This window comes from Serinus canaria, chromosome 1 (genome assembly GCF_022539315.1).
Source record: "Serinus canaria isolate serCan28SL12 chromosome 1, serCan2020, whole genome shotgun sequence".
NCBI classification, from domain to species: domain Eukaryota; kingdom Metazoa; phylum Chordata; class Aves; order Passeriformes; family Fringillidae; genus Serinus; species Serinus canaria.
In genome coordinates this window covers 41643613-41669927 of record NC_066313.1, presented here as the reverse complement: position 1 = coordinate 41669927, position 26315 = coordinate 41643613, and the positions used below count along the sequence as shown (strand labels likewise).

General features: G+C 42.6%; 2 protein-coding genes across 2 annotated transcripts in view; both read right to left on the bottom strand.

The window, feature by feature from the left end:
• The window catches only part of CUL5 (cullin 5), a 31778-nt gene extending 26502 nt beyond the window's left edge, over window positions 1-5276 (bottom strand). The window contains exon 1 of the mRNA XM_050972277.1: window positions 4894-5276. Coding sequence (XP_050828234.1) covers window positions 4894-4917 — 24 coding nt within the window. The 5' untranslated portion in view covers window positions 4918-5276. The remainder of the gene's footprint in view (window positions 1-4893) is intronic.
• Window positions 5277-11731: 6455 nt separating this feature from the next.
• On the bottom strand, window positions 11732-21783 carry RAB39A (RAB39A, member RAS oncogene family). The gene is made up of 2 exons (XM_018909040.2): window positions 21461-21783; window positions 11732-14912 (listed from the first exon to the last, which is right to left on the bottom strand). The coding sequence occupies exons 1-2, from the start codon at window positions 21781-21783 to the stop codon at window positions 14486-14488; spliced, it is 750 nt and encodes a 249-aa protein (XP_018764585.2). The 3' UTR covers window positions 11732-14485.
• Between the last annotated feature and the right edge of the window lie 4532 nt (window positions 21784-26315).

The following is a 26315-nucleotide window of genomic DNA, read 5'->3' as shown; positions in this document are numbered from 1 at the left end:
AATGATATTTCCCCTCAGTCTCCTCCAGGCTGAACACAGCCAGTGACCTCAGCCACTCCTCATGTGGTTTCCCCTCAAAGTCTTTGTCTATCCTTGTTGCCTTCCTTTAGACACTCTCCCATAGTTCAATGTCTTTTTTATATGGTGGCACCCAGAACTGCCCCCAGCACTGGAGGTGAGGCTGCCACAGAGCAGAGTAGGACAATCCCTTCCCTTGCCCAGCTGGCCATGCTGTGCCTGATGTCCCCCAGGACAGGGTTGGCCCTCCTGGCTGCCAGGGCACTGCTGACTCACGTTCAACTTGCCAAAACCAGGACCCCCAGGTCCCTTTGTGTAGCACTGCTCTCCAGCATCTCATTTCCCAGTCTGCCCATACACACAGGGTTGCCCCATTCCAAGTGCAGAATCCAGAACTTTCCCTTCTTGAACTTCATCTGGTTGGTGCTTGCCCAGCCCTCTGATTTGTCCAGGTCACTCTGCACGGCCTCCCTGCCTTCAAAGGAGTCAGCAGCTCTTCCTGGTTTTGCATCATCTGGGAACTTCCTTAGTGTCCCTTCCAGTCCTGTGTCCATTATTTATGAAGATGTTGAAGAGCACAGAGCCTAAGACAGAGCCCCATGGAACCCTACTTATGACAGGTCTCAAGTCTGATATCAGCCAATTCCCTACAATGAACCAGTTGCTCACCCATCACATGATGTGTTTATCCAGCTGTGGGCTGGACATTTTTTCGGGAGGGATGATCTGGGAGACAGTATGGAAAGCTTTACTGAAATCAAAAAAAGATTACAGAGACATCATTTAGGTAGATTTAGACTTCCATGACATTACAATTTTATACAGTAATTACAGGAAGAAAGGCTGCATTAAATACCACCTACTGTGCATTGTTCCCATTCATTAATTCAATCTGTTAGTGCACAAGAGAAAACAGATTTTATAGTAGAAGAGGAGGTCCAACAGTGGCAACTCTTATTTGTTACGAAAGTCACACAAGCACTTTCTGAGCAGTATTTCCTGGCCAATTTTTTTTTCCTACTTTGCTTCCAACCACAGTTCCGAAGGAAAGGTAAAAAGAACAGTAAGAAGAACCTTTGATGAAACAAAATTACTCCACTTACCAAATCTTCTCTGAAAACATAGACTACAGCTGATAGCCACACCCTGACCAAGTAGCCATTCTAGTGTTTAAATTTTAATGCTTCGAAAAACAACTCCACTTATAAAATATTTTGTTTTAAAATTCACTTAATTAAATTTGTTCATAAAGATTTAAAGTTCCATTTAACACTAAACTTTACTTGAAATACATACAACTTTACACATTATACTTTTCCCTGTTCTTCAGTTCGACCCATAAGTACTTAAATATTACAGATATAACAAGGCAAGGCAGTACATCAAGACCTTCATGCTACTCTCCCTTTGAACCTCAAAACCGTCTCTGTGGAACTCTCTAGGCTGTGTACTCTCTTTATTTCAGGCCACACAAAAATTCAGCCCTGGTCTCTGCCAGATACTCTACACAGTACTGTAGAAAAGAAGTGCTCTCAAGGTCTCACTGTACATCTGATCTACATCTGAGTAACATCTTCACCTTTATAAACGCATTGTTTTTAGACAGTATTTATACTAAAGCCAGCTCACAGAGGGATGAAGTAGGAAATATGATGTCCTAGATGGAAACAGGCACTGTCTGATTAATCTCCGCTACAAGTAGCTCTAAAAATCAGTGTAATGCTTGTAGCAAGTTTCTACTCAAAGCAGAAAAGTAGCCACAGAAAAGCTTTTGTATGTAACTAACTAGCATGCAACACTCCCTAGCTTCTTAAGGATATCTTAAATGGAAACAGCCAGGAAGAAACAGACAAACCTCAAATACAGATCTGGAAACGTATACTTCAAGTCGAAAAATTCAAAAACTTCAAATGTGTTTCTAGTTGTCAGTGACAAACAGTTGAAACTGATGCAAAGGTAAATAGTGATTCCCATTTCATTTAAGCCTAGGGAAAAACTGTTGCTTCGTTTGCTGCTTCTTTCCTAATATCAGGCTCATGCTGGAGTTCATCTTGCAAGGAAAGACTCCTGCATTTGCTGGCAGTTCCAGTAAGGCCCTACAGTAGAGTCAAGATCTGCCAGCATGGATACAGCTATAGGTTTTCTTTGTGCTACAGTAAGCTGGCGTGCTTTCTGCTCCACAAACTGCAGAAAAATTCAAGTGTTTTCATGTCACATGGGGGAACTGGTCTAGACTGTACCATCACTGCAAAGAGACAAGTTACAAGTCCTATAGGGCCCCTGAAATGAAGTACCCCTCTTTAGAAGTGTAATACGTGCATTGAGACAAAAATCTCTAGGGGACTCTGCTGGAAATGGCTTGGTCACCTACCAGAAAGTCACTGCCTCAATGAGGGAGAGCAGCTCTACTACAGGTAGGGCAGACACCAGCTGACCCTGTAATGGCTCTTACTGAGTACTGCAGCATTTCCATCACATTACAGTTTGCTCTGTCTCACCAGGATTCAACATGACTGGTCATTCTAATTTTGCATTTAAAGAAGCCTCTCCAAGAATATGCTTCTCACTAAAAGAATTGACAATTAGGAAAATTAAGCACTAGTGGAGTCTAAATGATGCCCTCTAAAATTATGACAGCCAGTCAGATTTGGATTCAGCTAGTATCTGTTAACAGAATCAGAAAGGAATATTTCACTTCATTGTCTCAAGTATGCGGAAAGCTGGACCAGGATGGGGGAAAACAAAAGAAAATACTCAGGTCCTGTTCATGCTGGCAAAAATAAGGCCTGTCCATACCCAACACAGATTTGATTATGCAGGCTTATTTGGAAAAGATATGGAAAAAACTTACAGATTTTAACACCTCTCCTTTCTTATCCTGGGATTTATACTGTGCCCAGACATTGCTTTTTTTCCCCTTAAAGATGAAAGCAGAAGTAAGTTGGACAGACTCAGATGGCACAAGGCACTGCCAGGCAACACTGACATGGAATCAACAGTTAGCTCCTCAGAGAGCACTCTGATGAGTGGATCTGGGGAACAAAGGACCTCACCTAGTTCTAGTTCTCACAATGGTTTATCTTGCCATTATAAACAAAGTCAAATCACTGTATAATTTTTCCTTCTGTAATGTGGGAATCGTACATTATGGTCAATGGAAAACTCACTAATTAGTAAGCTAAATGCTTAAAAACACTTTGAGTAACCAGAAATGGCTATTTTAGAAGATATATCTCTGCAGCATTTTTCCTAAAAGACGCTGTGCATATATATTTTATTGTCAATATAAAATACCGACAACTCAAAAGCCAATGGCAGAAACATGACTAGTTAACACAAAGACTTCAGTTTGGCAAGAGCCATCTCACCAACTCAAGGCCTCTGTTTTTACTACTTACTGCTCTTTCAAAACAGCTGAAGCGGAATGCTGACAAATCTTACAGGCCTATGTTTCTCCTAACTGCTGTGGGCTATCCCACCACATGTATCATCAGAGCACATGCTGGACTTTTGACAAATCCTCAAAGGTACAGAAAAGAGATGGTCTAAGACATTAACAAGTGGATAAAACTGTCTGAGCCCTGCTCTGAACACATGCATTTCCACAAAAAGGACAGTTCTTCTTATGAGATATTATTTTTTTCACCTGTGTTCTTGAGTTCCTCAATTTTAGATTTTTAAGTATTTTGAAGTATTATCTAAGAATATCTAAGAACCTCTAACAGGCATAAAAATATACAGGAATTAATTAAAATTCATTTCAATTTCAAGGAAGATTTTTTTAAACATATCTTTTTAATACAGAGTTTTTTCTGAGTATCAGAAAGAAACAAGGGGATAAATTACTTCTCATTTCTTCACACTAAATGTCTCAGAGTAATAAATAAAACCAGCAGATTCAGGCTAGATCTATACATCCAAATTAGGTCAGGTTAATAAAATGCAAGCAACACTTCTTCAGGACCACACTGAACTGTAATACATAGTGCTGAACACATCTTTATGCCTATATATAAATATATCTTCAATTGTCAATTCCTCAGGTTAGGCAAACAGCCGGCCCTAGGCCTATCTTAGCACTGTAGTTAACTGGTGTTTTAGAAACACTCATTGGAGGCATTAACAGTGGTTTCAAGTAGGCCCATCTTCCCTGTGCTAGCATGGCCTCAAAGGCCACACAGAGTCTTCTCCTCATACATACCACAAAGATCAGGACAGGCAGTCCTGAGCTCAAACACTGGACTGTCCCACTGAAATCTTCAGTTCCAACCTGCGGCAGCTTGGGATGACTGACATCTGCCATAAAACGCCGGGAAAGTGCTTGAAAACATATGACTACAAAAGCAAAGCTGCTTAACGTAAGCGAAAGGCCTCCGGGAGTTTTCCTTTGCAGGAAAACTGCAGTTAACTAAAAAACTGGAACACGGCAGCCACCCCAATAACGGCACCTGCCCTCAGCGAAGACATTTTCCAACTCTTTGTTTAACTTCAAACTCATTTTCCGTACACCCGTATTTTCTTAAATAAACAAAGAGAAGACACCGAGCTCTGTCTATCCGCACGACGCAACGCTGTTTCCCAACGGGGCGTGTTTGGGAAGGGAGAGCCGGGGGCAGGGAGCGGGGCGCTGGCAGCAGGCAGCAGCCGCCGGCGGGGCCGGGCCGGGCCGGGCCGGGCCGGGCCGAGGCCGGCAGCCCAAGGCCGCTCACCTGCGGGGGGGCCCCGGGAGCGGCAACTCCGGCCAGCGTCACCCGCGGCCCGACCCTGGCCCTGCCCCCGTCCCCGCCGCCCTGCCCGGTCCGGCCACCCGCAGGGCCGCCCGGCCCCGCCGCCTACCCCCTCCTCCCGCAGGACCCGGCCGGGCTCCGCTCTCACCTTTAAGAGATTAGACGTCGCCATGATCCCCACTGCGGGGCCTCCCCGGCCGGCGGCGGCGGCTTCTCTGCTCGAGCTCGGTTCGGCTCCCACCGGCCGCTGCCGCTTTACATGGCCCCGGGCCGCTCGCCCGCCCGGCCGGACCCGCGGCGGCGGCGGCAGCAGCAGCAGCGGCGGCGGCGGCGGCCTCAGCGTTAGGCTTCGCTGTCCCGCGGTGAGGCTCGGAGAGCTCGGCAGCGCTGGGACCGGCCGGGTGCTCCGCACGCAGCAGCCCCTCAGAGCCTCATGGCGGCGTCCGCCCGGGCGGCGCTCGGCAGCCGCGGCTCCATGGAAGGGGCCGGGCCCACATGATGCGGCGCCGGGAGCGGCCCCGCCGCCCAGCGCGGCTGCGGGCCCCGCCTGCAGCGCCCCCTGCCGGCCCGCCGCCCGCGCCGCCCGGCCCCGGCGCCGCTGCCCTCACGGCCCCGCGGGACGGGGCTCGGCAGGGAGCCCCGGGTTCGACGGGACGGGGCGCTATGGTTTGTAAGCGCAGAAATAACTTGACTTCTAACTAACTAGGTGTCTATCTAACTAACTAGCTATCTAACTAGCTAACCCCGGCCCGTGCCGCCGCGCTGTCCCCGCGGGTGCTGCGGCACCGCCCCCCGCACGCCCGGCCGGAGGGAGCGGAAAGCGCCGCGGGCCCAGCCCCGCACGGCCACCCGCACTAAGCCGTGTGCTGTGAAGCCAAGTCGCTGCCCAACACCCGATCTCCGGCTAAGCCATCGCTCTTCGTGCCAGTTGTCACAAGTGTTCTATTTACAGAATCAGTAAGTGTGTAAGCGTCTGAAGGTAGGGTGTCAGAAGGACGGACCAGGCTCTTCTCAGTGGTGCCCTGCAATCGGGACACGAGGCAATGGGCGCAGAAGTTCCACCTGAACAAAAGGAAGAACTTCTCTACCATGAGGGTGACCTAGCACTGGAACAGATTGCCCAGAGAACTTGCGGAGTCTCTCTCACTGGAGAGTTCAACAGCTGTCTGAACACAATCCTCTGCTCGAGGATGGCCCTGCCTGAGCAGGGAGGTTGGACCAGATGACCCCCTGTGGTCCTTTCCAATCTGACTCATTCTGTGATTCTGTGATCACGGCATCTTCAGAATTGGAAGAGACATACAAGGTTCATCCAAATCCAACACAAGGGAATATTCAATAGGAAAAGTTTGCATTTAGGCACCTTTTGAGAAGGATTTGGAAAATTTCAGGGTTTCTTTATATATTTATATAAAACAGAATCTCACTTTTCTCTTAAAACATTTAGCCTTTGCCTAAAAATTTATCTTGAAGAAAATTTCACCAAGGCTTCTGTACAGGCTTAGAGCCCTGAGAGAGCTGATGCTTCCTATTTAACCTGGCCTGCCCTGAGTCATTAGCATGGATAGCCACAACACTGGCCACCAGGGATGGCAGCCCTCCCTTTGCCTTTCCTGGGGCACAGGATTTGAAGACAAATTCATATTGCAGAGAATAGGGACCCTGAAGTGTAAGAAAAGCTGTAAAAGATATTTAAGAAATGTGTATACTGTTGTGGAAGTTTTGATAATGCTGACCAAATGTGGCTTGCAGCTTTATTAAATGAATAAATTATGATAGTCATAATAAAGTCTCCTTTTAATTGAGAACTGGAAACGAGGTGTTGAATAATCTCCTATTTTGACAACGTTTCCAGCTTCCAAATGCTCCAATTTATGATTTTTTTCTTTGCTGTTATTGTATGTTCTATACTATCAATATTTCAGTATAAGGTATTTATTGCACATATAATGGACATGGTTATACAGTTTTGCATATAATATATAATTATACAATATAGATCTCATTGTATCATGCACTTTCTATTGCACATATATTCTACAACAGTCCTGAAGTTAGGAGGCCTCCAGCAGGGGCAGTAAAATGTGTGCATTGTGCATTTGTGCTTCAGCCTCTCCACTGCCCAGGCTGTGTATTACGTTACAGGTGTGTAAGTACCAGAGAAGCTGAGATACAGGTAAATATTCTACAGAATGTGACATGGAGACAGCCATTTCTATGAGTCACTATTCTGTGAACTGATTCATTCTCTTTTGCCCAAACCCTTTAAAAATGTGAGCATTTCCAATCAATTTATATTTTTTGTTCTTTTCATTTTTCATCTGTTTCTTTTTTAATATATGTTTGCTATTAATGCCACAATTCAGTGATGTTTATAAACTGCTTTTGATGCATACAGCCACAAGATGAGCTGCTATAGAGAGCTTCATCTCATGTCCCTTTGATGCAAAGCTTAGACAACAACACAAATCATTAGAATGCTGTAACTACAAATCTTGCTTAACCAACACTGAAGCTAAATGAAGTTGGGCAGTGTTTTAAAATCCTATGTTTGAAAATTATGGACTTGCACTTTTCATCCAATCTTACCAAATGTTACCACAAAAATGTGGGAGGACACGGGATGCAGGAGCACCAGTGTGCTTTTCATGGTCTGGTCTTTTCTGAGTCCCCTTAGGCACCTGGTAGACATTATGTAACACTTATGCTGCTGGCCTGGATGGGTCAGCAAAGACTGTGCTGAGTATGAGAGTTCCTGCATCCTGCCCCAATATGCTCTTGTGCAACAGTTATGAATAGGCTAGCCAAGGAATAAAGAGAACTTGAACAGCTGAGAAGCAGAAAGACAAGGAAATGCTGGTACTTTTTACTGATATTAAAAATAGTGTGTTTCTCATTTTGCATGGTTTACACAATGACTGTAATTGTTTGGGTTTTTTCCCCTGAAGATCTGTGCATGAATTTTCTGGGAAGTAAAGACATCTGTGAGTCTTAGGGTTTTGTAGTAGTTTAGTACCACTTCAGTGTTACACAAGATTGTTTTATTTACTTTAATTCTATTACAAATGGATTATTATTAAATTCTGCTGGTAATGAAGATATTAGTTATTGATTGGTACTACATTGGCCTCCAGTTTTAATCCCTTGCATGGATTGTAAAAGGCAGAGGGAACAACAATCCGAGACATGTGCACTGCTTCAAAGTGATTTGCAAGGAACAGCTCATTAAAATTTGGATGATCAGGGAAATTCATACCAGTATAATATTCTATATGTCTTGGAGTAAACTGATTCCAAGCTTTGAATGAGTTGCATCAGAGAGAAATATGTGTTTTAACGACCTGATACCAATAAGATGAACTACTAAAATGAACATGGTACTAATCTTAGTCCATGAAGGGGAAAAAATATGTGATGCTTGATTAGTCCATTTTAAACTCTTTTCCCATCAAACTAATTAAATTCAGTGGGGATACTAAAACTTGCAGGTTTTCTTTCAGTTGGAAATTCTCTCTTGTTTATCACTGCTGTGGACTGTCGCAATGACCTCATACACAAAATGTGCTGTGAGTCACCAAAGACAATCCTTTTAAAAGGGCAAGAACACTCAGACATCTACCTGTAGCTGAAAAAAGAAGCACTATCAGTGACCAAACTTCTATGTTTGTTTCCATTTCAACAAGTAAGCGAACACTTCTAGTGTTTACTATCTGGGCTTCACATCACCTTTTCTGTTAATAACAATGGCATTCTGCAGAAATTGCCTGCATGTGGCAGTAAAGATTACTGTTGCTTTCACTTAAAGCGGCCCAAGGCTTTGCTATCTTAGTGTCGCCAGAGCCACCTATCCTGTGCATCTCAGTATGACCCCTTTGTTCTCATGCCAACATTGTCCTTTAGCTTAAATAACCTCTCTCCCTGATGTTTGTTTTTCTCTGATGTGTATTTTAGACCACAGTGCTATTCCCTCATAGTTTCCTTGCTGGAAAACCTTACACTTTTTATCCTGAGTGTCGCTGAGGATGGTGTGGGGTGGTGCAGAGGGACTGTTCACAGGCAGAACCTGCAGGAGGGTTTTTGTTGAGGCCAAGTTCCTCCTGGGACCCAGAGAAACACATGGCATGTGTTAGGCAGAATGTGGCCATTGTTCCTCACACAAGCACAGAGTTGCAGAGAACTGCTGTGGGAAATTACATTTGATCCCCCAGTGGTTTTTGGACAGCTAGAAATTTACTGTTCCATTCACTATGTTCACATATTCACTCGGGGAGCTAGGGTTGAGCTGTGAAGCCTGGTAGTGTGAAAGAGGATACCACCAGAAAAAACATGTTCTACTTTTCTGACACTTGTTCACATATGAATCTCTTTTTCAGTGCTCAGTAAGCTTTGCCTCTCTTCTGTTTTAAAAGCTTTTCTGAGAATCAGACTCTTTTCCACAGAGAATTGGGAAGAGAAAAATCCCAATAAAATGAACTGTTTTGATGGGATTTGACTGATTGATGGGATTTGAGACTTATGTATTTTAAAGTTACATCCTAGCATAACTTGTTCTTTTACACAAGTTGTATGTCAGCAAAATTACTAAAATGATCTACACACAGAAGACTTTTCTTCCTGAATAACATGCAGTAATTATTTTTAAATTACGAACTAATATAAATTATTACTAAATAGCTGAACTATTTCCTTGGCAATGAAAACTTAACCAAAATGGACAATTCTCGAAAGTGCTGCAGAGCAGTGCCAGCCCTGGAAGGTTTTTATTACTGAGATTATGACTGGAATATTTTCCACAATTCCTCCCCTCAGTTTTAGTACCTTAATACTTAGCAATGGCCACTAAAATTTCCACCTATTGCCCTGCTCACTGTCAGACCTTGGTGCCAGATATGCCTTCTGTCAGTCTTTCCTGTAAAGGAACTACGTGGGGGAGAAGGTGGAAGGGGAAAAAGCCTGCAATATAGACATTTGCCTTTACACAATGTAGACATGGTGCCAGCACAGAGTTATACCCAACCATTCCTGTAGCTGTGCCACACAGTAACCTATCCTTAGGGAACACTGGGATTAGGGAGTCAGTAGCCTTCAACTCTGTGCAGACTCCAAATCCTTGGTACTTTCTTTCATCCCACATGTCCCACTACAGTGATGGATACTTCTGCAAGGTCTTAAGGGCTCTGGCAGTCTCACTTCTACCTCAGGGCTGTGCAGGGATGGAAGAAATTCTCTATGTCCTCCTTCCACCCTTATCTTGTGCAGCCCTCTGCCTGGTGACTGACCTTATTGCTACAGGAGCTTCAGTTTGTCCTTCCACAATTTTCATGGAGCAGGAAAGCTCAGTTTGCATAGATTGCACAGATTTGAAGTCACAGCAGTGAGGAATGGCAGTAATTGTACTATAGCTGAAATGCCAGGTTTTTTTACCTAGACATTGCTTTTATTTACAGCTTTTGCTTTAATGCACAGCTTTTGGATTTGCTACTTCTACTGTTACCTTTCTGTAGAAGATCTTCAACTGCAAGGTGAGCCTTTGGCAGCCTGTGATCAGTTAATTTCAGTTTGAGCTGCCCTAGTAGCCTGTGAGGCTGCTGGGGGCTGCTGTCAGCTGGCTCCCAGGGAGCAGTCATCTCTCTGCTGAGCATCCACACACTGAGCATCCATCCCTGCATCACTCAGGCCTGGCCTAAAATGTTACTTTCTCAGAGAAGTAAATTAATTAAATACTTGCAAAGATCCACTCTAGCAGCTCAGGATTAGGAATGTGAATTCCTCAGTTTGAGTTTAAATGAAGATTTACCTACCCTTCACTTCATAAAGAGCCTTCTATTCCCAATAGTCTCTGTGGGTGATGGGTGATTCCTCTTTTAGAATTTTAATTTCATTCTTATTTGAAAGATAGTCTCTAGACTCTGAGAAATGAGCAATGCAAATTTTTGCTATTGACAATTGTTTTCTGATATTTAATGATTTCCTAAACAGTCCACCATGTCTGTGGTAAGGTTCCATGCCCATGTAGAGAATAGACCCTCAGCCTTCCTTCTTTTTCTTCAGGACAAAATAAAGGCTGCTGAAATTGCTGTGCCAGCTCTGTGTAAAAAGCAAAGGTGGAGACTTGGAGGAGCTCCCATTGTGCTGGGGTCTTCAGTGAAGGAAAAAGCACTCTTCCTGGATGTTAATTATGTAAAAAGAGGGCAATGAAGCGTGCACTCCCTCAGGGAGCTGAAATGCTGAGACTGAAATATCTGTGATCATGGTGCATCCCCCCACCCTCGCTTTCAGACAGATGGTGTGGGTACCAGTAGCTGTTCGTGTGAGGCAGAAGGGATCTCAGCACAGGGCACCACAGTGTGCCTGGGGGCTCAGTCAGGCCTGCATCATTTTCTGGGAGCACAGGACAGTCACCAGTTTGAACTTAGATCAATAAGTCTATTCCTTACTGAAGGCATAGATGAGCAAATCTAAATCTTTTCTTTGGTTGATTCCTAAGGTATGAGGCTAGTTTCTGCTTCTTACATGGGACAGATACAATTATGAGTAAGCCAAAATATCTTAGGAATTCATGTCCAAAATATTTTAATGAGTATTTACTCTTCTTTATCAAACTTAAAATGAAAGCAATGGAAATTTAAACATTTTAGGAGTCCAAAACAATACTTTTTACCCATTCATTTGCCAGGCCTATGAATCCAAATAAAAACTTTGTCAAGGTTTTTCAACATTTTTCATTTCCTAACTGGGACTGACCAAATCTTAATTTGCAAAGTTTGTATTTTCCTATTAAATATTTTCTGGTTTTAAATTTGGCTACCATGTAAGATTTATCCAATTTCTGTAATTTCTGGGAATTTAATTCTGTTGTCAATATTCATGCTTCCTTGGGGGGAAAAAGAATATACATGCACTGAACTATCACCCATTCTACAGCTTATTCAAGCTGTTACTTACATATCATCTTGCAAAGCATCTGAAAAAAAAAAAACAACCCGCATTTTGAAAATTATCTGTTTATCAGACATTTCTATCAACTGCAAGTATGAAGTAGTGAGAAGATAGTGGTTTAATATATCATAAAGACAGACAATGTTTGAAAGTACATGTTAATCTACATTTTTAGGAATTACAAATAAGACAACTATGTGTACAGTACTTTAAAATGTAGTAAACTTCTCTTCTAGTTGCATGGCCAGTACCAGTTCCTTACGCAGTTGAATCTGGTTAAAAGCTCTATTCCCAGTGTAATAAACGTGACACCACAGGTACAACATTGACAACAGAGATTAAGGCTCTGTTCTGATGATTGTTTCTCTGTGCATACCTCCCCTCCACTCTCCTCTTCTCCCAGTCCTTTTCCCCCCAGTACAACCCATTTTTTTTATACAGAATGAAAAGCTCATTGGCTCCAGAGTATTCAGGAAGAAAAATTAAAGATACAAGAATAAAAATAATGAAATATGCAATGAAATGTAGATTCACAGCAATACCTGGCACTTAGAAGGCTGTTTTAATTTTTTTTGTTATTTGAGTATGCCAGAAGAAACCAGTATCCACATCCCACGATGCTAAACACTCAAAACCAGGTAGCACACAGAGGATAGAGTCCAGGACTGAAGGTCATATAGACTGATTTGGTCTCAGCAGTTTTTGTGAATTTGAGGAAGAACAATCATGTCGATATTTGAGATACAGAAGGTGAGGCACAAAACCCACAAATGCCTTGCTCAGAAAAACACAGCGAACCAGGGGTGAACTTTGGGTCTGTTGACTCTCTAGCCACTGATTTGTTTAATTAAATAAATTAATTAAACAGCAAAGATGTCTTCTGAGATGCACAACATAAGCTTCATATCATAAAGAAATCAGTATCAAATGCACACAGCCTGATTCTGCACTACCTTTTGGCTTCTGTAGTCATGTTTACTTTGTAAAGAGGGCTTAAAATACCCTACAAAATTGATTTGGTGTCAATACATGTAGTTTAACAGAGAATCAGGTTTACAGCAATTACTCTCTGGCATGCTGAGACTAGAATTATCTGTTCTATTTGCTAATGAATTAAGGCTGATTCCTGTTTAAATTAAGGCCTCTGTATCCTTCCACAATAGTGTAACTGTGACTCAGTGCAAGTAAGACTCAGGCTTTAGAAAAACTTTAAGTTCTAGTTCCCTTTGAAGTCAATGATTTTAGTTGCCCTAAATGTATAAAGTAACAGGAACCAAACAACCTGTCTCCATACTACAAAATATTTGAAAAAGGATTGTAAAAGAATGTAAAAGTAACCTGAGAGAAAACCAATCATATGCTTGTTGAAGAAGAAAATTAGATTAGATAGACGTGCTGCCTGATCTTGAAAAAGGAGAATTGTACGTGGTAACACACTTTTATATGAAGATAACTGGCTTGATGTTTGGTGGCTATGATTATGCCAGATAAATTGTAGATGCTTATTAACTCTGGAGATCAAGTCATCTTTTATACTACTACAATGAAATAGAAATAGATTTATTTGGTATTTACGTGCTAGACCTAGTTTGCATAAAGCTAGTGTGTGTTATATTCAGAGGAGTAGGAAGATGACTCCAAGCTCAGTAAAATGCTACATGATCACAGATTTCTCCTACTGTTGTTATTAAAAGCTATTATGTGTTTCTTTCTTAGGAGCTCTCTTAATTTGCTGTCTGTAGACGAGCATTATATTAGAAATTCTTTCCTCTCCAAATGTTCTCTTTGTAACAGTTTTAGTTTAAAACCTCCCATTTTTAAACAACAGTTTAACATTTGCTGGCTAAGAATAAAACTGTCCTTGCTCTATTCAAATTTAAGGCCTGGGTTCCCATGGGTTGCAGCACTTTTTAACTTCTTTTACTTCTAGTTAGAAGCAGGTTTATTTTTTAAAGCTAGGATGGAATTTGTTTGTGTAAATTAACGTGATTCTGTAGGCATCAATGTGACAATGATAATTACCCAGCTGAGGATCTGGCTGCTGAAATGTAACTCCAGTGGTTGGTAAAGCTTTTTTGTACACAAGTCAAATAACAGCTGGATCATACGTCATGTTATATTTAGTTTCATTGGCAATTCAGAAAATATTTAATAATAAATTCCATTGTTTCTATTCCCCGTTTTCGTATACAAATAAATAATCTGTTCTAAAACATTCTTTTTCTTTAGTAAGGCTTGTACTCATTGTCATATCAAAAATGTTTGTGATTGGAGCAATCTTTCAGTTTGCTTTCCTTAGAGTTATTTGTATTATCAAATTCTACAGCATTCTAACTTTAATGGTCATTAGCAACCCTGCTCTTGAGTAAAGAATCACATTAAAAAAGTATAAGGTATAACATTTTCTTGTCCAAAGCTAAGGCGGGATGAACAAAAGTAATGAACTCATCCGATCCTCATCTAACAAGACTTAATTTTAAACAGTATTCAAAAAACAAAGCCCAGGCGAAGATGTTGTCGTGATGATTATTGCACTTTCTCAGTGTCTTGCTATAGAACTAGGTTTCCCTTTAGCAATATATAATTTATTTTCCTGAAGACCACACAAAGTTATTGTACTCTGTAAAGGAAAAGCACTTAAAGTGTTATGGATTATAACCTAGACAGAAGGATACAAAACCAAATTACCGTTCTATGATTCAGCTATGCCATGATCTAATATTGTTTCAAAATGATTTTTCTGTCATTTAGATTGGCATCATCTTCTAAACACCCCATGGGCTCTTTGGCATGCTACAAACTCAGCAGATGCACTGTCTCCTGGGCTTTACAGCTTCTTCTGATGAATGTACAACATTTGGAACAAAGCCACTCTTGACACCTTCCCATCCATCTTGTATTGAGATTTCTCCATTTTTCACAAGTTCATAGATATCTCGTGTAAGAATTGTAAAGGACTCTTCAACGTTTGTGGCATCTTTTGCTGAAGTTTCTATATATTTCATACCACAGTCAGATGACAGTTTTTCAGCTTCTTCTCTTGTTACCTCGCGCTGTGACACTAAGTCACATTTGTGTCCTACTAAAAGGAACACAATCTGAAAGGGCTGCACGTGCATTTTTGCTTCTTCCAGCCAGTCCTTCACATGCTCAAAAGATCGTCGATTGGTGATGTCAAATACTAGTAGGCCACCCACAGAATTGCGATAATAAGAGCGTGTTATTGATCTATGAAGGGGGAAAAAAAGGAAAAAGGCAAATTAAAATCCATTTTCATTTTATTAATAAAGCGATTACTTTTCCATATGGCAATGTGTTTTTATATTTTATAAGTTTTATTAAATAACTTTCCTTTTTTAAAGTTGATTGAAATTTATTAATATATCTACTAGACTACTATTTTTTTTCCTACACTCAAAATTCACTTTCTAAACATTCCTGAACCCAACAACTCCAGGGCAAATATTGAATGCTGAATTATTCTGTACAGTAGTCTTTATTAGCAAACTGTGGGACATGTTCACAGAAGAAAAGATATATGCTTTTGGTGTAAAGTCTGAGTTCTTCAGCTTCATATAAACATGTACTTCACTTTGTTCTAAGCAATTATTTCAGACTGAAATATGTACACATATGTCAAGAAACCTGGAGCCCAAACTTGCCAATGTTCAAGCATATCCTTTTGCATTCCTTGCAGAAATATTCTTTAAAAGAATGTTTATATAGCTAATCATAACTCTGCGCTTGCATAAGTCAACAGGTAGCAAGCAGAGAAAGGAAACTCCCTGAACGGAACTGTCCAAAAGTTTTGAGTGAGCTGGGCTACCACAAACTTATTACAGGCAAGGGACACATCTCCCTCCAGCATCTCTCTCACAAAGAGGTTCAAAAGCTCTTTATATTTTATAAATTTACAATTTTGTGGCATGAGGGCTGGTGAGAGTTATTTACTACTTTTGGGCCCTCTAAGCTCCAGAACATTCACCGGAAGAAATTTTGGAAGTATGAAACTCTTCTTCTAGTTGAAAAAAAATATAATGTGCTCTAGAATGAGGAAAAAAGGTTAGAATGAAGGGAGAGAGAGAGAGAAAGATACAGGAACTAAACAATTATTTTCAGTCTCTAATCATGAGCAGTAGGAGAGAATGGAGAAGGTGATAAGAGACATTTTAAAGGAAGTTCCAGCCTACCAAGGAATGTACACAAGCACTTGTTGATGGCATAAATATGTAACTAGTGTACATATAGGTATTCTCCAAATGAAATGAGAAGCACAATCTCTAAACAGTCATTATCTGAAATCATAACCTAAGCTAAGAATTAATTCCATTTTATCTCATGATTATGAAGAGCATGCTGATGCCAAAACCTCAAAACTTTAGGAAGCAGGATGAACTGTACACAATAGCACAACTTTTTATAACAGTAGATCCCTCCAATTCTCAGTTCATCAGATTTCATAGAGTTTTTGATGACAATTTGAACACACAGGCATGATTAGCAGCAATAATCCTATTACAGATAGGTAAGTGCATAGATAAAGAAGACTTAGATTTCTTGGCATATCCAAATTCATTTAGCCACAGCAAACAGCATTTGAAATGGTTTCATTTAGATAAGAAGGAGGGGCTGTTTCTCCTAATGCTTTGAAAGATCTTTGCTACATTCCCAGCAATAGAGTCCATGCAGTGGCTCTCTGAATGTGAAGACAACAGGATCTTATCCTCATATCCATTCAAAAGGCTTGGATATGAAAAATGGCACACTGTTTCACAACATTGCTTAAGAACATAAGTGAGAGGTGTCACATTTTGTGAAGTATTAAATACAGGTACCATAAGGATCTGTTTCTGGTTTTCTTAACCATTTTTTTTTTCCTTTAGAGTGTCTGCAAACAAAAATGAAGGCAGAAAAATATTTGAGTTAGTTCTAGTAAGAGCAAATGTGGATGACAAAAATGGGATTTGATATGGAGGAGTGAAAGCTAATACAACCTACTAACATTAAATAAAAACAAAATAAAACAAAATAAAACAAAACAAAACAAAAAACAAACAAACAAACAAAAACAAAAAAAAACCCCAAACAACCCTGCCCCCATCCCAAACCTTGAAAACAAAGAAATGCATTAGCCAGGAAAGAAAGTATGTTAGTACTGAGAATGCAATGCATCATCTGCCAAGTTTTTCTGTATAAAAAGATGTTATATGATGTATCTGTGAACTGGAGTACTGAAACACAGCCCTCTGTGTGTTTTTGGATGCTTATACAAATCTCTTGCAATTCCCTTCTTCAGAGATGTGCTAATTTACAGTAGCTGATGATCTAAGCCATTATATTGAATTATGAGTATGCATTGCCTTTAATGGAGATGACTAAAAAGTATCCTGTAACTTTGTGCTGTACATAACAAAAACTGGGTGAATATATTGGAGAAAAAACAGTAATTTTTTCTGTACTTCTGGTATGTATAATTTGAAACTAGTTTTTTCATTACAAAAAAAAAAAGATTCGTAAAACAGAGAGGCTTTAGAAAACAGCAACTCAAGAAAAAAAGCAACACAAAATTTTTAAAGAAATGTCAATACAAACAATATGTGGTTTTCTAAAATCTAAGAAAATGATCATAGAACCACAAAATCTTTTAGGCTGCGAAAAATCTTTAAGACATTGACTCTGATTGTTAATTCAGCACTGCACAATCCAGCACTCTACACTTCCTTGAGTTGACACACCTACAAATATTTAAATAACTCCAGGGATGGTGTTACTTCCCCACACAACCTGTCCCAGTGCTTTTACACTTCATGAGCCAGCAGTGCCCCAGCAGTCAGGAGGGCCAACCCAGTCCTGGGGTATTGTAAATCAACAGCGACTCTGACGAAGGGGAGAGAGAATGATGCATCTGACTCCATCATCAGAAGGCTAATGAATTGCTTTATTATACTATACTATGTACATTGTATCTAAAATGAATCTGCCAAGCACTCACTCTTGCTCACAACTGCACAGAACTGCACTCATCTCTGATTCTCTCGTGACTGTCCTGTGACGGTCCCCCACACACACACATGCTTCTTGGCCCTGATAGGCCAAGGGAACAAAACATCCTCACTTTGGGTAAACAATCTCCATATTGCATTCTACTTTAGCACAACACAGGCACAGCAAGCGAGATAAGAATTGTGTTTTCCTTCTTCTCTGCTTGTCTCACAGTTTCTCTCTGTTCAGAGGGCATGTGAATGCCACACTGGGGGGCATCAGGCACAGCATGGCCAGCTGGGCAAGGGAGGGGATTGTCCTGCTCTGCACTGGGGCAGCCTCACCTCCAGTGCTGGGGGCAGTTCTGGGTGCTACAACATAAAAAAGACATTAAACTATGGGAGAGTGTCCAAAGGAAGGCAGCAAAGTGGTGAAGGGCCTTGAGGGGAAACCACATGAGGAGTGGCTGAGGTCACTGGCTGTGTTCAGCTTGGAGGAGACTGAGGGGAAACATCATTGCAGTCTACAGCTTCCTTGTGAGGGGAAGAAGAGGGGCAAGCTCTGATCTGTTCTCTGTGGTGAGCAGTGACAAGACCTGAGGGAATGGCCTGAAGTTGTATTAGGGGAGGTTTAGGTTGGCTGTCAGGGACAGGTTCTTCACCCAGAGGGTGTCTGGGTACTGGAACAGGCTCTCCAGGGAAGTGGTCACAGCACCAGCCTGACAGAGAGCAAGAAGCACCAGGACTATGTTCTCTGGCACATGGTGTGATTCTTGCGGTCATCCTGTGCAGGGTCAGGAGTTGGATTTTGATGGTCCTTTTGGGTCCCTTCCAACTCATGGTATTCTGTGATTCTATGATTCTTTGTATAATCACATCAGACTATGGCTTTAGGGAGGCTTTAAGTCAGTCAGTCGGTGTTTCTTTTTCATTATGATCTTACTGATCTTTACCAGATGAACCAAACTTTCACTAAAAGCTTTATCTAATTTTGAAGAGTTATTTTTATGCTATGACTAAAGATTATATTGTAGTGTAATAATTTTGAAAATACATATTGCTTACTGAAAAAGAATAGGATAGTGTTTTATTTTCAAGATGTACTAGAAATAGAATGTGTATAATATCCTGGTCTACTAAAAAGTGGGTTTATGGAAGCATCCCCACAATATTTTGCCCCTACTGAAATGAACTCTCAGTCTTAGCACCACAAGCATTTTATGGCATTGGAGGTTTCATGATTTAAATATATTGTTGGATTTAAATACGGGAAAATTAAACAAATAAACAAAAACCATACCAAAGTAGATGATGGAAAACAGACAAAAGTAGCAGATTGCTCTAAATGACTGAAGATAGAAACTGAGGATGTGCACTTCATTTACATTAGTCTGCATTACAGACCTGAGTCCATACTAAGCAAATCTGTAAGTTCTTGTTCTAGTAAATGTTAAAGGTGTTACTGATTATCTTGTTATTGTCCATGTGGCATCTCAGACAATGAGAGAATCTGATGCCTGATTGATGCCAAAACAAATATATTCAAGAGCCGCTCTTTCAGAGCATGTTAAAGATGATTTCTAAGTCAATGTATGAAATCCAGTTCAAATACAGAATCATCAGTGACCTAGAGACATGTAAGAATTTTTCCCAAATAACTCCTCCAAGGAAGTACATGACATCTTTTAAGAGAATGTGACGGCAGGTGTGTCACATCTTCCTTTTCCCTGGGAGTGCCCCTAATGCCTGGGACCAAAAGAAGGGGGTTATTATACAGCCAGTAGTTTTCCCTGCATGCAGGGAACTCCCCAGGAAGCTTTAAAGACAGGTTTTACCTCCTCTAAAATCTTAATGCAAGTGAGCCAGAGCAGAACTGGAAATCAGAACTGCAAACTGCTTGGTGTTCCCCAGTATGAGATAACTTCTTGGAGTAATTAGCTCTTCCCTAAGATCGTCTTTGCTTGTGATCTGTAATGTTCTCCATTAGCAGAGAATGCAACATTGTAACCTGTGGTGTAAGGTAGAAAAATATTTATAATTTATTTGACTAAATGTAAAACAGACTATACAATAAACACTGTTATATTTAGTACACCAACTAACAAGAAACTCCTAGCAGAAAAACAAATGCAAATATTTAAAACTACTTTCTTCAGGTTGTATCTTCTGAGAATTAGAAAAAACACAGAGGTAAATTTAAGAGCAGCTGATTGCATGACTCATCAGAGTATATTCCCTGAGCATTCCAGGGTTAAAGGATTGCCATAATTTGATTTTAAATGTATACAAGATTATGTGCATTTGCATTTCTTTAAGTCGAATGTCTTGTCATTGGCCATCCTGGTTATTTGTCAGCAAATTCAAAATAAAGAGTTTGTACACTCTTAGTCACTTATTTACAAGTATTCTAAATTCTGTCTGGAATGCAGAGAGGGTGAACAATGCTAATAGCTTTCCATTAACACTGCTGATTTCTTTGCTAACCCTTCAGAAGCCTACCTGCAAAAATATATCTGACTTGTGACTCATGCAAGCCCAGGAAAGTTGTTTGTTGTTTCACTCTAATTATTATTATAAAGAAAAAAAAGTTGTTGTCCCCAGTAAAACAGTGCAATCCCACCTCTTCAGCTGGGTGTGGGCATCTGCACAACTGTTGCAAGAGAAGACAGAGAGTTCAGAGGAATTGATTCTGGCCAGTGAATGGGCCCATTTTAATCCTCCTGCTAGCATTCCAGTAACAACAGACATGTGGGTCAGGTACACGGAGATGGGCTATGCGTTTCCCCATGCCATGAAGTCATATCTATTGAACCCCAAGTCCAAACTAAAATTCATGCACAACTTGCCTGAAGTGGCAAGCACTGCAGATACAACAGAGACATAAGAGTGAGTGAGTGAGTGAGTGAGTGAGTGAGTGAGTGAGTGAGTGAGTGAGTGACAGTATCAACTTGCAAACTGGGAAACGACAGACTTTTCTGGGGGAGGAAAAGAGGGTAGTTTTGCTACTGTTTGTAACAGAGGGGAGAAAGCAAAGTATTTAATACTCAGTGCAGCATAAGAGCTAGTTTAGCTACATTATAAATGGTAGCAGTATTAGTGAAGACTCCTGGCAATAATCAGCGCTCAGCAGGTGCAGAAGGCAGACAAAAGACTGAAAAAAGGGACTGTAGCTGAATGCCCAGTGGCCTCCACACTGCCACGGCTGCACTGGTGCAGACGGTGTTGCTGTGCTGGAAGGCAGAAGAGCTGGGAGGTAGCCTGATCTCCAGATTGCATGGGAGAGTTAACGGCAGAGCAAATACTGCAGGGGAGGACGAGTTCGGAGGTGATGACAAAGTAAGAAATGCAGAGTTAGGCAGAGGCCTCTTGCAGCACTGAAAGAAAAAAAACTCATCTGATGGAGGAGGGATTGCTATGTTAGGTCCAGGACTTCAGGGGAAAGATGAGGGAGGAAGAAGAAATAGGACAAGGCCACTTGTTACCCTACAGTGACAGCTGGGAAGAGTAGGGCTCCCTGGTGTGTCTGAAGGGAAAGGGTGGGGAAAGAAACTGCTGGGAAGGAACTTGTGGGCACTGGGGCAAGAAGGATGATGGGCCACAGGGCTGTGACCACTGGCGGACAATGAGGGGGAGGACTGTTTGGGGCACAGCAACCAAATGGGTCCAGGGAAATTTTGCCGGCGATGTGTCAGACGAGGAGAGTACAGGGTCAGGAGGGAAGCAGGGTGTGCCCGGAGGCCGGCAGATTTGGGGAGAGGGTGGAAGGGGGTGTGGGTACGATCCCAGGTCCTGTACCTGAACCGCTCCTGCCCCGCCGTGTCCCAGAGCTGTAGCTTGATCCTCTTGCCGGGCTCGATCTCTACCAGCCGGGAGAAGAAGTCCACCCCCACGGTAGGGTCGGAGTGCAGCGGCCCCGGGAAACGGCCCTCGGTGAAGCGGTGCAAGAGGCAAGACTTGCCCACGGTGGAGTCGCCCAGCACGATCAGCCGGAACTGGTAGATCCAGATCGCCGCGTCCATGGCGGCCCCGGCCTGGCCCGGCTCTGCCTTGGGGCTTTTCCTGGGGCTCCTGCGCGGCCGGTGCCTGCACCGCGCCCCGATCGCCCCCACGCCCGGCATCGGCGCGGCGGGCGGGCGGCGGCGGGCGCTGTGCGGGGCCCGGGGCGCCGCTCCCGCGGGGGCAGGACGAAGCCCCGGCGCTCGCCGCTCCGGGCGAGGGCCGGGAGCGGGGTACCCCCGCCCCGGTGCCGGGGCCCCGCGCCGTGGTCCCCGCCGGCTGCCCGGGCGGGGCGGGGCTGGGCGGGTGCTGTCCCTTCAGCACCGCGCTGCCCCGCTCCGACCGCGGCTTCGCGCCCCCGCTGCCCCGGCTGCTTCCAGCCGCTCCCGCTGCCCCGGCCCTGCCGCCTCGGCCGGTGCGCGCTGGGGCCGCCTCTGCCGCCCGCTGGGCGGTGGCGCGGCCGAGCCGCCCGCCGGGGCCGCCCTCCCACCGTGCCGTCATGTGCGCGGCCAGACGGGCCCTCCTCCGCCGCACCGAGCGCCGAGGGAACGCTACCTTGGGGCTACAGCCCGCGCCCAGCATCCAGCTCCCCACGCGGGCAACAAGTGCAGGGTTGGGCCGGGAGAAGGGAGATGCTGGGGCAGGGCGCCAGGCCGGCGTGGAATATCATGGGAGAGAGATTGTTAAAGCATGACTTTTTCAAAGAAATTGAAAGGAAATACTGGGCGAGGTGTGGAGGAACCAGATCGGCAGGTGAAAAAGGGGCACCTAGAAAGCACCTAGAAGGGGGACCTAGAAAGGAAGGTATCTGGTGAGGTGGGAGCTGGGCAGGCCAACAGATAGAGAGGAACAAGTGCCAGATTGTAATGATGTTCTGGGAAAGTGGCAAAAGGAAAAACAAGAGTTAGCAATCTAGTTATCCCCAGAGAGAATGACACAAATTGCCTAGAGGGAGGACATAATACTGGAAATGACAGGAACATACACTCTTCATTTCCCAGTGGAACAAGCTGCATGTATTTGGCCTTGGTGAAAGTGCCTTTACCCAAAGTTATAGAAGAATTGTGTCAGAAGAAATTCCCACGTCAGAGAAATGTCTTTGCCCTCCTGGGATCTTCAGCTGACTATCATGTTATGATAAATCTGCTAGGCAATAGATTCCTCAGATTTCTTTTAAGTCTCAGAACCACATGGGATAACAAACACTAACAGTCCTCAGATGGCTGGTAAGGGCGTTAGAGCCAAATAAAAGGAAATCGTTGGACTTTTGGTAAACAGAATTGCATCAGCTTCTTCTGTAGTTTGGGCTGGGGTGAGGGAGCTATGGGCAGTGTGCCTGAAAACCCAGCTGAGTAGGCTGGGACAGCTGGCAAGTAGGTTGTTGTTGGCAGAAGGTCAGCAGCAAGTGGATACTGATATGAAAAGGCATTTTGATAGTGAAAAGGACAGGGAGAGAAGAAGGGTGACATTTTTCTTTTTTTTACACAGTCTGTTTTCCTCTGTCCATGGGGGGCACAAATGCAGCTATACCCCTAAGTACCTGTGGTATTGTTACTGTGATGTGTTACTTGGTCACCACTGTGAGACACATAGATTTCCTTCGTAGGCTTGGGTAGATCATGCAGCTCCACAGGGTGGATGAGTGAAACCAAGGACAGGGTGAAGTTGAAAGAGGGGTTGCACTCACTGCTCAGGAGAGGATGTCTCCCAGCTCCAAAATGAGTTTGTCTGGGATATGAATGGGTGGCTGGCTCTGGGAAACATATCCAGATGACCCCAGAACCTTCCAGCAAAGATGTGGCCTGGCAGTCTAGAAGCTATAAAAGGCACAGCCAGGAGCTGCCCAAGGGATTTATCTTGCTATGCATGCTGAGCTGAAGCTGCAAGATGCCACCTGCTCCAAGAATCTCTTCTCTCTCAGGCTGTTCAGTCAGACTCTCTCAGGCTGTTCAGTCAGTCCCTGGGACACAGTGATTCTGTATCTGCATGTATCTCTGAGTATGTTCCCTCTTGACTCCTGTATATTTCTCCCTTGTACTTTCACCAGCTCTTCTTAAAACAAACTGAACATAGTGTGTACTTGACTAGTTGCTCCTTTAAGTAGCAATTAAAACAAAACTGTTTTAATAATGATAATAATAAATGAGCTCTCATAAGGATGAAATCAGTGAATTTCTTGCAGTTCTTCATGGGCATGATTACTGGGAATCTTTCCTAAGTGTTCTGAAAAAAGTGGTTCTTACATACAAGAAGTATTCACATGTGAAACAGAGGTTCAAGGTACATGATATCAGTAGTTCTGATACTTCCCAAATGTGAATACTGAAAAATTTCAAGTGGACTTTGTTCGCTGTATAATACCTGGCTCAGATGCACAGCAGATAGCTGTCCTTTGTACATGTGGGCTAGAAGAACCCCCACTAATCACCTACACAGCTTGTTTCAGTCCTAACAGGTGAACAAAGCCAATTTGCCTAGGGTATTTACAGTTGAGCTAAATATGTCTCCAAATATTCTAAAGTCTGGTCTGTCTAGCTAAACTTGTCATTGTAGAAAGGCTGTGGTATATACATATCTAAAGCAAAAAGTTTTCTCTTCATTTGTGATCTTTTGAGTGTCATATGATCAATGCTACCTAAAGAACCTGCATTTGTATTGTCTGTTTTGAAGTGAACACAGTGGGAGAATTTTCTGTCCAAGTCATTCAGTTTTGGTTCATTTACCGGTGAGTACAGGGGCCCTGACAACATGCAGTTCTCACGAAGATCTCAGACCAGCAGTCAGAAGAAGCAATCAGGAACTGCAGTTTTGAGGAGCTGGGATGGCTAGATCAGAGTGCTTAAAGCAGCAACATGAACCTGACTTCTCTTCAGACAATTCCTGTCACTTGTGCATTGGCAGCTTCAATCTGCTCTTTCCAGAGAGAGTGAATCAAACCTAAGTTCTGGGGGGGAAAAAAAGAGCCAAAAAACCCCAAACTTCCCAATCTTCTCCATTATCACCATTACGACTGCACTAAGCTGCAAATCCAAGATGTTTCAGTCTAAAAGTTCCTCATTTCTTGTTGCATTTTTGACCCAGCATGGATTTTTCTCCAACACGGGCGAGTGGGTAGGTGACTACATAGATCACAGCGCTCCTGTAGAATGTGATCAGGTGCTGACATAGAAATTTAGAGAAACATAGATGAAAGCAATAGATTTTTAACCCCAGACAGCCTGTGACTGAGAAACTATGCCTTTTGCTGCCACCCAATGATCTAAGAGAACTGAGGGACCAGTCTGGAAGCAAGATCGCAACCATGCCTGTTTTAATTGCCTAGGCTATTAATCTGGAGGCTGATATAGCTGTTCATTTTTTTTCACAGAGCAAGTTTCAATAGATGCAAACTATTAATTTTTTTTCTGTAAGCTTTTTTCTTTTGATATAGTAGTACTGGATGTGGGATACTCCCTACTAATTGGCAGAGACTTTCCTTCATCTAAGATGTCAGCAAGCCAGCTAGGTTTCACATGATGGTGGGAAGGACATTTCTTAAATGACAACCTCAGAGGATGTCCTTGTTTGATGAGGGTATTCCTTATGTTGTTGAGATAAATATGTGCATAGAAAAACTTCATACAAACCTCAGGAAAAAAAAACGAACTTGCCCAACTGAGCGCTCAGAATCCATGAATGGACTTATAGAAAAATAAATAAATATCTAAATAAATTAATATCTACATGAAGGTCCACTTTGTGAGGCATTAAAATGGCTCTACAGAGATGAAGCAAGTGAAACTACTTGACAGCTGAATGAACTCATAGAGGCAGTTTCAGTGAAGAAGAGAAACACCTACCTGGGACAAGAAAAACTTCTCCTAACTGTTCAGACCTGATCTTCCAGAAGTAACTACAACATAATTTCAAAGACAAGCCTGGGGAAAAAAAATTCCTTACTTAACAGGGTATTAAAAATCAAGGACTGGGTATTTACTCAATAAATGCTTTATAACCATTAGATATTTTTATATTTTTCCTCACATCTCATCAACTCTTAAGCCCTCTGTCTTTCACACAGGTTAAGAGCGTGTACTTGAACTACAGGGCCATCATTGTCTCACCCTCTTGGCCAACTATCTCCTCCCTCAAAATGTTAGGAATATTGTGTTATACTCAGAGCAATGACTCACACCTTGATCTTTGCCTAGATAAGATGCACTGCAAGAAGTGTCTTTCTCTCCCAAACATCTGTGTATTCCAGGAGCAATAGAAGGCATCCAGCTCTGAAAATCTTGCCATTTTAGACACCTGAGGTGGCATCTTAGACAGCCACTGTAACAGAAGCACATCTAACACAGTGAAGTGTCAGGAAAATACAGGAACATGTAACCTGCTCCACTAAAATACTGAAGTGAATTCATGCACATTGACATGTCAGAGATAATGCCTAAACTGGCTGAGAACCTGTCTTTAGGTAGGATTAGATTGCCTTTAGGTGAGATAAAGAACCAAACTCCAACTGGAAATTTATTCTGTGACACTAAACAAGTGAATTATTTGTTCTCTTGCCTCACTCTTCCATTTGCCACTTTGAATGGATCCTTCAAGGGTTCTATACATCTTTTGCTCTGATAAAATCTATCTCTGGCATTTCCTTTCTCTTTAGGAATGC